Source organism: Cebus imitator, unplaced genomic scaffold (assembly GCF_001604975.1).
Source record: "Cebus imitator isolate Cc_AM_T3 unplaced genomic scaffold, Cebus_imitator-1.0 Scaffold280, whole genome shotgun sequence".
Classification (NCBI taxonomy): Eukaryota; Metazoa; Chordata; class Mammalia; order Primates; family Cebidae; genus Cebus; species Cebus imitator.
The window spans coordinates 1,805,650-1,816,840 of record NW_016107595.1 but is presented as its reverse complement, the minus strand read 5'-3'; the positions used below and the strand labels follow the sequence as shown (position 1 = coordinate 1,816,840).

The 11,191-nt window shown below is 56.1% G+C and overlaps 1 protein-coding gene across 4 annotated transcripts in view; it reads left to right on the top strand.

The window, feature by feature from the left end:
- The first annotated feature begins 2,317 nt into the window (after nucleotides 1–2,317).
- Nucleotides 2,318–11,191, top strand: part of JAK3 (Janus kinase 3) — a 24,079-nt gene continuing 15,205 nt past the window's right edge. For 2 of the 4 annotated variants that reach the window (XM_037728773.1, XM_017501263.2), the window contains exons 1-10: nucleotides 2,318–2,462; nucleotides 6,004–6,200; nucleotides 6,538–6,661; nucleotides 6,950–7,061; nucleotides 7,267–7,412; nucleotides 7,824–8,118; nucleotides 8,659–8,781; nucleotides 8,881–9,038; nucleotides 9,748–9,859; nucleotides 10,522–10,708. In XM_037728773.1, the coding sequence (XP_037584701.1) occupies nucleotides 2,347–2,462; nucleotides 6,004–6,200; nucleotides 6,538–6,661; nucleotides 6,950–7,061; nucleotides 7,267–7,412; nucleotides 7,824–8,118; nucleotides 8,659–8,781; nucleotides 8,881–9,038; nucleotides 9,748–9,859; nucleotides 10,522–10,708 (1,570 nt within the window). In that variant the 5' untranslated portion in view covers nucleotides 2,318–2,346. The other 2 variants (XM_037728774.1, XM_037728775.1) reach the window with 2 other exon arrangements.

Below are 11,191 nucleotides of genomic sequence, written 5' to 3'. Positions count from 1 at the left end.
AAGAGCGAAACTCCGTCTCAAAAAAAAAAAAAAAAAATTGTAGAAACCATCACACTAGAGGAAGCAGAGATGCAGAAACTCACTGTACCTCCCGGAGAATGGAGGCTTCAGTCTCTGGCCAGGGATGGGACCATAAGTTTCCGTTACTGTCTGCTGAAGCCACCAGGAAGTGAGAGAAAAATATACAGCTAAGTCTCTGCTTGATGTTTCCTGCTGCACGTCAGCTGTGGCTCCACTGAGCTGAGGACACAATCTATATCTCTTTCCCTTGACCCACGAGATCCCACCCGTGCCATCAAATGAGTCTCAGCTCCCTGTGTCCCTGACACCCTGCACTTCTCAGGAACACTGAATTCACGCAGCTTCCTGGCCTTTGCCTGGGCTGTTCCCGTCGCCAGAACTCCCCACACCCCCACACTCTCAGGTCACTCTCTGGCTAGTCCCATTTGTTGCTGGATTTCAGTATCAAAGCCACCTCCTCTGGGAAGCCCTCCCAGACTTAGTCATCTCTCTTAGCAGCCTGGTCCCAGGGGCAACTGATATAATTATTGGGCAATAGTTTGTTTATTGCCATCTCCCCTACTGGACTGTCAGCTCCCCTGGGCAGGGACTGGGTTTGCTTTGTCCCCGATTCCCTGGACGAAGGCCGTGCCCAAGAAGGATCTCTGGGTGATTCAACAGTCAAAGTCAACAAAATACTTACCAAACCATTTTTGTACTAAGATTTGTGATTGTGTAAACAGAGATGAAGATGGCTTTTTTTTTTTTTTTTTTTTTTGAGACAAGGTTTCACTTCCATTGCCCCAGGCTGGAGTGCAGTGGCATGACCATGGCTCACTGCAGCCTCAACTTCCCCGGCTCAGGTGATCCTCCCACCTCAGCCTCGCCAGTGGCTGGGACTACAGGCACATGTCACCACACCCAGCTTCTTCTTATTATTATTACTATGTTTTTTGTAGAGAGGGGGTTTCACCATGTTGCCCAGGCTGGTCTCAAACACCTGGGTTCAAGCCATCCTCCTGCCTCAACCTCCCAAAGTGCTGGGATTACAGGTGTGAGCCACTGCGGCTGGCTACAACTTCTTAAATCTATTCCTTATTTATTGATTTAAATTTTGTTTTTGTTTTCGTTTTTGAGACAGAGTCTCACTCTGTTGCTGACTGGAGCGCAGTGGCACAATCTCAGCTCACTGCAACCTCCATCTCCTGGGTTCCAGTGATTCTCCTGCCTCAGCCGCCTGAGTAGCTGGGACTACAGACACATGCCACCATGCCCAGCTAATTTTTATACTGTTAGTAGAGATGGGGTTTCACCATGTTGGCCAGGCTGGTCTCGAACTCCTGGGCTCAAGCAATCTTCCCGCCTGGGCCTCCCAAAGTCCTGGGATTAAGATGTGAGCCACTGCGCCTGGTCATGACTTTTTCAATCTATTCCTGAAGCTCTACCTCCAGGAGCTCCGATCTATTATCCCAAGAACGCTGGCCCAGGTTTTGAATGCTGCCTGGACCTTCTGCCTCTTCCATTTATTTATTTATTTATTTGAGACGGAGTCTTGCTCTGTCTCCCAGGCTGGAGGGCAGTGGTGCGATCTCGACTCACTGCAACCTTCACCTCCCAGGTAGCCGGGATTACAGTTCTCCTGCCTCAGCCTCCTGAGTAGCTGGGATTATAGGCATCACCACGACTTCCTAATTTTCCTATTTTTAGTAAAGATGAGGTTTCACCATGTTGGCCAGGCTGGTCTCGAACTCCTGACTTCAAGTGATCCGCCTGCCTCGGCCTCCCAAAGTGCTTCAATTACAGGCATGTGCCACCATGCCCGGATAATTTTTGTATTTTTCGTAGAGACAGAGTTTCCCCAAGTTGGTCAGGCTGCTCTCAAACTCTTGACCTCAAGTGATTCGCCCACCTCAGCCTCCCCAGCCTCCCAAAGTGCTGGGATACAGGCATGAGCCACTGCACCCATGGTCTCCCTGAGTCTTAAGGAAGAAATACCTCAAAGAAGAACTTGACCTTCCTCTGGAACAAGTTCCCTGCCTCCCTCCTGGGCAAATCCAGCCTGGTTTCCTTCCCTGGGTGCAAAATTAGTTCCAATGGGTGCCCGACTCACACATGCTACAGATGGGAAAACTGAGGCAACAAGGGCCGGGCTAGGGCCCCACTTAACAAGTGGGTCTGGAGTCGGCTGAGCCCCCCGCCCCCGTGTGACCCAGACCCTTCTCTGTGCTCAGGGGTCCCCAGCAGCCTGTCTGAGCCGGGTGGCTGTTGCAGAGGCTTCCGGAACTTTCTACCCCTCCTTGGCTGCCTCCCCGCCCCCGTCTCCCACAGGGCCCTTACTTTCGGTAAATGACAGTGGCTCAGGAAACCAAGGGGCCCACACAGGAAGGAGCCGAGTGGGACTTTCCTCTCGCTGCCTCCCGGCTCTGCGCTCCCTTCGAACGCCCGGGATCCCTGCCTGCTAGGTAAGAGCTGGCGATGCCCCCGGGCTCTGCCCAGACCCTGGGGGAGGTCGGTGGTGGCTGGGGCTGGCGGGGCTGGCGCAGGGCGCTGCCAGGGCAAAGGCGAGCTCGCCTTCCGGGCCTCGGAAGAAAGCTGCCAGACAGGCATGAGCTGAGACTCGCATCGTCCAGGCGCTCCCTTCTCAGTTTCGACCAAGGTCCCCGAGCTGCCCGCCTTGAGGACTTGGAGGAGTCACTGCGCATGCGCCATGGGCGGTGGTGGGGTGGGTCGGGGTTGGGGGAGGGGCTGGGGGGCGGAGTTCCCAGCGCCGACCCCCCAAGCCTTCTTTGTCCAGACACAGGGTGCCCCACCATGCCAGGATGCAGAATGTTGGGTATTATAAACAGGGGAGGCTGAGGCGGGAGGGTAGCTTGAGGCCAGGAGTTCAAGACCAGCCTGGGCAACAGAGCCAGACCCCGTTTCTACAAACATTTTTCAGAAACCAAAAAAAAACCCATCGCGTTTTCTGGGCCCAAACATCACCTCTGACTTTTCCTTTTTTTTCTTCCAATATTAAAAAATAATAATATTTTGTTAAAAAATGCTTTTTGGAGAAAGGGGTCTCTGTTGCCGGGGCTGGCCTCTAACCCCTGACCTCAGGCTATCCTCCCGCCTCAGCCCACCAAGTACCTGGGATTGCATTGGGGTGCCACTGCCACCGAAGCTTTATTTTAAACTTGATTGAGGCCGGGCGCAGTGGCTCACACCTGTAATCCCAGCACTTTGGGAGGCTGAAGCCAGCCTATCACTGGAGGTCAGGAGTTTGAGACCAGCCTGCTCAACATGGTGAAACACCGTCTCTACTAAAAACACAAAAATTAGCCAGGCATGGTGGTGGCGTGCGCCTGAAATCCCAGCTACTTGGAAGGCTGAGGCAGGAGAATCACTTGAGCCTGGGAGGTGGAGGTTGCAGTGAGCTGAGATCGCACCACTGCCCTCCAGCCTGGGCAACAGAGGGAGAATCTGTCAAAACAAACAAACAAACGAAACAAGTAACAACAACAAAAAAACACTTGATTGGCTGATGTCGAGGGTAAGATAAAGAGGACATGCCACGTGATTTTATTTCTATAAAGGGCAAAACGACGCATCACAGGCTCTTCCATTAGAATCAGGATAGGATTTGTCTCTGGGAGACATGGGGCTCCTCCAAGGTTCCTGGGACTAAGAATGTGCTCATTCTTCGTATGGGCATTGGTGACATCAAAGTGTCCCTTTGGTAAGGTTTTTTTTTTTTTTTTTTCTGAGACGGGGTCTCTCTCTGTCACCCAGGCTGTAGTGCAGTGGCGCGATCTCGGCCCACTGCAGTCTCCGCCTCCTGGGTTCAAGTGATTCTCCTGCCTCAGGCTCCCGAGTAGCTTGGATCACAGGCACGTGCCACCACGCTCAGCTAATTTTTTTGTATTTTTAGTAGAGACGGGGTTTCGCCATGTTGGCCAGGATGGTCTTGATCTCCCGACCTCGTGATCCGCCCGCCTCGGCCTCACAAAGTGCTGGGCTTACAGGCATAAGCCACCGCGCCCGGCAGTAAGGTTCTTTCCCCTGCAAGACTTCCCTTCCCACGGTAACCACCACCACACACCACTGTGCCAATTGCCCTTCCTGTTTGGTTTAAGAGGCATTTGTTGATTGCTTACCGGCACATCATCAGGAAGTGTATGAATTAATGCAGATTGAGTTGACACTTTAGGCCTGGATTGCGCTGAGCAAACCGCCTCACTGAGGCTGCTAGGGAATCAGCCCATTTCACACCTACGAAAGCTGAGTCCTGGGGGTCCTAGTCTTCCCGGTGTCTTAAACCTCATTTGGCCCCGCATATTTTCTCACGCCTGTAATTCCAGCACTTTGGGAGGCCAAGGCGGGTGGATCACCTGAGGTCAGGCGTTCCAGAGCATCCTAGTCAACACGGTGAAACCCCGTCTCTACTAAAAATACAAAAATTAGCTGGGTGTGGTGGTGCATGCCTTCTGTAATCCCAGCTTCTTGGGAGGCTGAGGCAGGAGAATCGCTTGAACCCAGGAGGCGGAGTGAGCTGAGATTGTGCCACTGCACTCCAGCCTGGGGACAGAGCCAGACTCCATCCCAAAACCAAAACTGAAAACCTCATTAATGCCACCCCACCACAACCCCAGAGTATTATTTCGGAACATCGTTTTGTGTTTTTTTTTTTTTTTTTTTAAGAGAGAGATAAGGTCTTGCTCTGTTGCCCAGGCTAGAGTGCAGTAGTGTGATCATAGCTCAAGGTAGCCTCAACCTCCAGGGCTGAAGGCATCCTCCCGCCTCAGCCTCCCAAGTAGCTGGGACTATGGGAGTGTGCCACCATGCCCTGCTAAATGAGGTCCCAGATTCCTAGCCTTAGTGACCCACCCACCTCGGCTTCTCAAAGTGCTAGGATTACAAGGCTTTTTTTTCTTTTTGAGAGGAGCTCTCACTATATTGCCCAGTCTGGCTTCAAACTCCTGGTCTCAGCCGGGCGAGGTGGTTCATACCTGTAATCCAGCATTTTGGGAGGCTGAGGCAGATCACTTGAAGCCAGGAGTTCAAGACCAGCCTGGACAATATAGTGAAACACCGTCTCTGCTAAAAATACCAAAAAATTAGCTGGGCGTGGTGGCACACACCCGTAATGCCCCAGCTACTGGGGTGGCTGAGGCAGGAGAATCTCTTGAACCTGGGAGGCGGAGGTTGCAGTGAGCTGAGATTGCACCACTGCACTCCAGCCTGGGCGACAGCGCAAGACTATGTCTCAAAAAAACAAAAATCAAACTCCTGGTCTCAAGCTATCCTTCCTCCTTGGCCTCCCAAAGTGCTGGGGTACAGGCGTGAGCCACTGCGCCCAGTGGAACACAGGTTTTTGGTTTTTCTGTTTTTTTTCCCCCAACATTTTCTCGGATCTTCTTCATTCAGGTCAATTCGAGTGACCTGCTTTTTCTCCCCGATTCTTATCAGGGCACTTGAAGCCCCACCCTTTTCCCCAGCCCAGCTGGGGGCCCTGAGCGCTGAGGTTTCTCAGGGCAAGTGAGCAAGAGGGTGGGAGGTGTTGGGGGCTGGGAAGCAGGGGGCCAGTTTCCTCCTTGGCCCATCTCAAGAAGGCTTTCTTTCTCTCTCTCTCTTTTTTTTTTTTTTTTTTGAGACAGAGTCTCACTCTGTTGTCCAGGCTAGAGTGCAGTGGCCCTATCTCAGCTCACTGCAACCTCTGCCTCCCATGTTCAAGTGATTCTCCTGCCTCAGCCTCCCAAGTAGCTGGGATTACAGGGATGCACCATCACACCCGTCTAAGTTTTGTACTTTTGAGAGACAGGGTTTCGCCATGTTGGCCAGGCTGGTCTCAAACTCCTGACGTCAAGTGATCCCCACCCCGCCCTTCACCTCGGCCTCCAAAATGCTGTGATTACAGGCGTGAGTCACCGCACCCGGCCTCCAGCACGCCTTTCCAAGCTCCCCCTACCCCACAAGTCCAGTCCCCTCTGGCCAGGACTGAGGGGCTGCCTCCCTGTGCCTCAGGCAAGCTGCACTCATGGCACCTCCAAACGAAGAGACGCCCCTGATCCCTCAGCGTTCCTGCAGCCTCTTGTCCACGGAAGCTGGTGCCCTGCATGTGCTGCTGCCCGCTAGGGGCCCAGGGCCCCCCCAGCGCATATCTTTCTCCTATGGGGACCACTTGGCTGAGGACCTGTGCGTGCAGGCTGCCAAGGCCAGCGGTGAGTGCATCCCTAGAAGATCGGGCCAGAGGGAAGGATAGGGCTGTGTGGAGCCAAGATTGGGAGCTGGAATAGATGCCTACAGGAATCAGCATTGGAGCTGGGGCTTTGAGGGATGAGTAGGAGTTTGGCAATGGAGAAGGGTGTGAAGGGTGGGCCTTTGAGGCAGAGGGAATGGTCCGTGCAAAAACTGAAAGGTGTGACCCGCACACGAAGGGGACAGCTGGTCATTCCTTGTGGCAGGGAAGGGATCTGGACGGTCGGGTATGAGCCTGGCACTCCTGCAGGGCACAGGCGAGGTGACTCGGGAGGGTGCTGATGGAACCACCTTCTATAGGCATCCTGCCTGTGTACCACTCCCTCTTTGCACTGGCCACCGAGGACCTGTCCTGCTGGTTCCCCCCAAACCACATCTTCTCTGTGGAGGATGCCACCACCCATGTCCTGAGCTACAGGATTCGGTAGGAAGTGCGCCCCCAAACCCCAGGGATTGTACAATGTTATCTCCTTGCATTTCGAGGTGCCCACACCCCCGTCCCAGGGAGGGGACATGATCACTACCCATTTCTCAGATGAGGAAACAGACCAGAGATGGTGGGTCACTTGCCCAAGGTCACACAGCAAGTTAAAGGTACAAACTGGGCTTTGTGAGGCCTCTGTAGAATCTGCCCCCCACCGCCTCCACCATACCGTCACTCCTACTGAGGCTAGGTTTCATTTTCAACCCAGGGTTCTTTCCCCCCTCACAGCTTTTACTTTCCCAATTGGTGTGGGCTGGACAAGTGCCACCGCTTCGGACTGCGAAAGGATTTGGCCAGCGCTGTCCTTGACCTGCCAGTCCTGGAGCACCTCTTCGCCCAGGTGGGGCTCTGCCTGGGGTTTGGCCCAGGGGTTGGGTGTCCAAGGGGCAACATCAGGGCTGGCTTGCAATTGGGTTGGACCTCGTCTGACCCTCCCTGTGGCAGTCCAGGAGTGCGGGTCTGCCCAGGATTGGGGGTTCAGCAGGTTAACATCAGGGCTTGAAGCTGGGTGGCCTCAGCTAATGCTCCCTGTGGGGTGCCCCCAGCACCGCAGTGACCTGGTGAGTGGACGCCTCCCTGTGGGCCTCAGCCTCAAGGAGCAGGGTGAGTGTCTCAGCCTGGCCGTGCTGGACCTGGCCCGGATGGCGAGAGAGCAGGCCCAGCGGCCAGGAGAACTGCTGAAGACTGTCAGGTGAGAGCCACCAGGCTGTGGGGACCGCCTCTGTTGGGAGTGAGCAACGTGGGCTCCATCCGGTGCCAGGCTCCCACCATGCAGCTCCCTGCAATCTTTCAGGGTGTTCCTATGACCCAGGGCCTCCCATGAACCCAGCCCTCCCCACCCCCAGGCTCCAGCTGGACAGACACCTGACCTTCCCCAGCTAAAAGGCGTGTGGGGTCCCTATCCAACCTGTGGGTGCCAGTGGCCCTTCCCTACTCTGAGGTCCAGTCCCCATACCTGCCCCTGAATGAGAGTCTCTATGTGCCTCGTGCCCCAACTGGGGCCGCACCCCAGCCCCTGGGCTAAAGCCTGGGTTTGTGTGTGTCCCCGCGGGGACCCCTCCCCACGCTAAGGGCCGGCTCCCTCCCCCTCCAACCTCCGCAGCTACAAGGCCTGCCTACCCCCCAGCCTGCGCGACCTGATCCAAGGCCTGAGCTTCGTGACGCGGAGGCGTATTCGGAGGACCGTGCGCAGGGCCCTGCGCCGCGTGGCCTCCTGCCAGGCCGACCGGCAGTCGCTCATGGCCAAGTACATCATGGACCTGGAGCGGCTGAATCCGGCCGGGGCCGCCGAGACCTTCCACGTGGGCCTCCCCGGGGGCCCTGATGGCCAGGACGGGCTGGGGCTGCTCCGCGTGGCAGCTGACCGCGGCCTCGCCTGGAGCCCTGGAGGACAGGAGGTGAGGGCGGACCCCGCTGGGCGGGGCCAACGGGGGCGGGGCTCGGTGGGGGCTGCAGAGTGGGCGGGGATGTGGGGCGGTGCCAAAGCGAAAGCGTCGGAGAAGTGGGCGAGGCTTAAGGAGGGGCGGGGCTTAGGAAGGGAGGAGACGACGGGAGTGGGAGGGGCAAGCGAGTGAAGGGTGGGGCTGAGCGACGCGGGAATGAAAATGGGAGGGGCTGAGGAGGGGAGTGGGTGGGTGGGCGCGGGAACCAGGGAGTGGGGCTCCGAGAGCTGGGAGGCTGCGAAGGGGGGCAGAGATCGAGGAGCAGGGCACTGGCAGAGAGAAGGAGGCGGGGATTGGCAGGGGGTGGGTGGGAGATGTTGGGGGATGGGCAGGGGAGGGGTCGAGAGGGGTGGGGCTGGCAGGAGGGGGCGGGGTTTGGCCGGGTTGAGTGGGAAAGGGGTAGAGAAGGAGATAGCGTGGCTGGGTGTTCCGGCTCGTGGGCGTGGGCTGGTGGGGTACAGCAGGGTCCCACCTCTATCCTTCCCTCCTTGCCAGGACCTCCAGCCCTTCTGCGACTTTCCAGAAATCGTAGACGTTAGCATCAAGCAGGCCCCGCGCGCTGGCCCGGCCGGGGAGCACCGTCTGGTAACTGTCACCAGGACAGACAATCAGATTTTGGTGGGTGCAGGCTCCCCTCCCCTCCGGCCTTACCCCGAGGGCGGGACCGGCACCCTCAGGTTGCAGTGGGCTCCGACGCTCGTCCCTTGTCCCTCGCAGGAGGCCGAGTTCCCGGGGCTGCCCGAGGCGCTGTCCTTCGTGGCGCTCGTGGACGGCTACTTCCGGCTGACCACGGACTCCCAGCACTTCTTCTGCAAAGAGGTGGCACCGCCGAGGCTGCTGGAGGAGGTGGCCGAGCAGTGCCACGGCCCCATCACGTAAGGACCTGCCCTCCATTCCCACCTCCGCGGCCACGCATTCCCTTCTTGCCTCAGCGTCCTCACCTTCCAGGAGCCCCGGACAGGGGCCAAGTGCCCACGCCAGACGTGCTGCACAGTCAGCCTCGGTGAAGCTGGAGCCTCCTTCTGCTCTGCGGGGCGACCACTACTCTCTCTCAGACCCCAGGGCCATTTCCTGGAGACGGACAAGTCACCCACCTTCACCTACAGGCTCTTGTTTAATCTCCCAGGAAGGGCGGGCATAGGGGCGCAGGCCTGCAATCCCAGCGCTTTGAGGGGTCAAGGCGGGAGGATTGTTGAACTCAGGAGTTGGAGGCCAGTCTAGGCAAAAGAGAGACCCCAGCTCTACAAAAAAAAATGAAAAAAAAAAATAGCTGGGTGTGGTGGTTGGCCTGAAGTCCCAGCGACCCTGGAGGCTGAGGCAGGAGGGTCACTTGAGCCCAGCAGTTGGAGGCTGCAGTGAGCTGAGATTGCACTCCAGCCTGGGGAACCGAGCAAGACCCTGTCTTTATTTTTTTTTTTTAAATCTCCCAGGAAGAGGCAAAGACTTATGGCTGATTTGATAAATGGGGGGAGGGTGCCACCTGGCAAAGATCCCAGGGCTACAGAAGTACTGAATTTGAACCCAGGTCTCTGTCTTCTCCTGTCTCTGACTCTCCTTCCCCTTCCCTCTCACCTTTCCCCACAGTCTGGACTTTGCCATCAACAAGCTTAAGACTGGGGGCTCACTTCCTGGCTCCTATGTTCTCCGCCGCAGCCCCCAGGACTTTGACAGCTTCCTCCTCACTGTTTGCGTTCAGGTCGGTCTACTGCTAGGGTGGGTAGTGGAGGGCTTCCTGGAGGAGGTGACGCTTGAATTGAGATCTAAAAAATCAGTTGGCATTTGGTTCCTGAAGAATGGGAGGGAAAAGGCACCCCCAGTGAAGAGAACAGCATATGCAAAGGTCTAGAGACTTCAATGAGTTCGTGGTGCTTTAGGAAGAAGGACTGAGGCTGGGCATGGTGGCTCATACCTGTAATCCCGGCACTTTGGGAAGGCCAAGGTGGGTACCTCATCTGAGGTCAGGAGCTCAAGACCACCCTGACCAACGTGGTGAAACCCCATCTCTACTACAAATACAAAAATTAGCTGGGTGTGGTGGTGCAGGCCTGTAATCCCAGGTACTTGGAAGGCTGAGGCAGGAGAATCACTTGAACCTGGGAGATGAAGATTGCAGTGAGCAGAGATTGCACCATTGCACTCCAGCCTGGGGCAACAGAGTGAGACTCTATCAAAGAAAGAAGGAAAGAAAGAAAGAGAGAGAGAAAGGAAGGAAGGAAGGAAAGAAAGAGATGAAGGAAAGAAAAAAGGAAGAAAGAAAGGGAGGGAGGGGAGAAGGAAAAAGAGAAAGGAAGGAAGGAAGAGAGAAGGAGGGACAATGCTACCCACTCGCACTCAGGGAGCACCCGCTCTTCTCTGCAGACCCCCCTCGGTCCTGATTATAAGGGTTGCCTCATCCGGCGCAGCCCCACAGGATCCTTTGTTCTGGTTGGCCTTGGCCAACCCTACAGCAGTCTTCGAGAGCTCCTGGCAACCTGCTGGGATGGAGGGCTGCACGTAGATGGGGTCCCAGTGACCCTCACCTCCTGCTGTATCCCCAGACCCAAAGGTGAGCCCTCTCCTCCCCTGAAATGAGTGGCTGATCTGGGACGCTGGCTTTCTATGTCTGTGACAGCTCCTGTGTGGGTGGCAAGTGGCAGGAACTGCAGGTCAAGGTGGATTAGGGAAGAAAAGGTGATTTATTGGCTCAGCAGTTAGAGATAAATAACCTTCAGGTCTGGCTTGATCTAGGTGTAGCTAGATTTGAGCTGTGTCATCTGCACCTAGTCTCTCTCCATCTCCCAGTTCTTCCTCCGGGTGAATTTCACTCTTAGACAAACCCCTCTGACGGGACAACTCTGAGATGTGAGTTCTTCAGAGTCTCCCAGAATCTCTAGTAGAACTGAGCCTTGGTTGTTCACATTGTCCACAGTACTACCTGCTCAGTGAAGACCCTGCAGGGCTCCTCCCTTCCCTGTCTCTCCTCCCAAAGCCCTATGGGGACTTTCTGGATCCCCTCCCCTCCCTCTCCCTCCCCTCCCCTCCCCTCCCC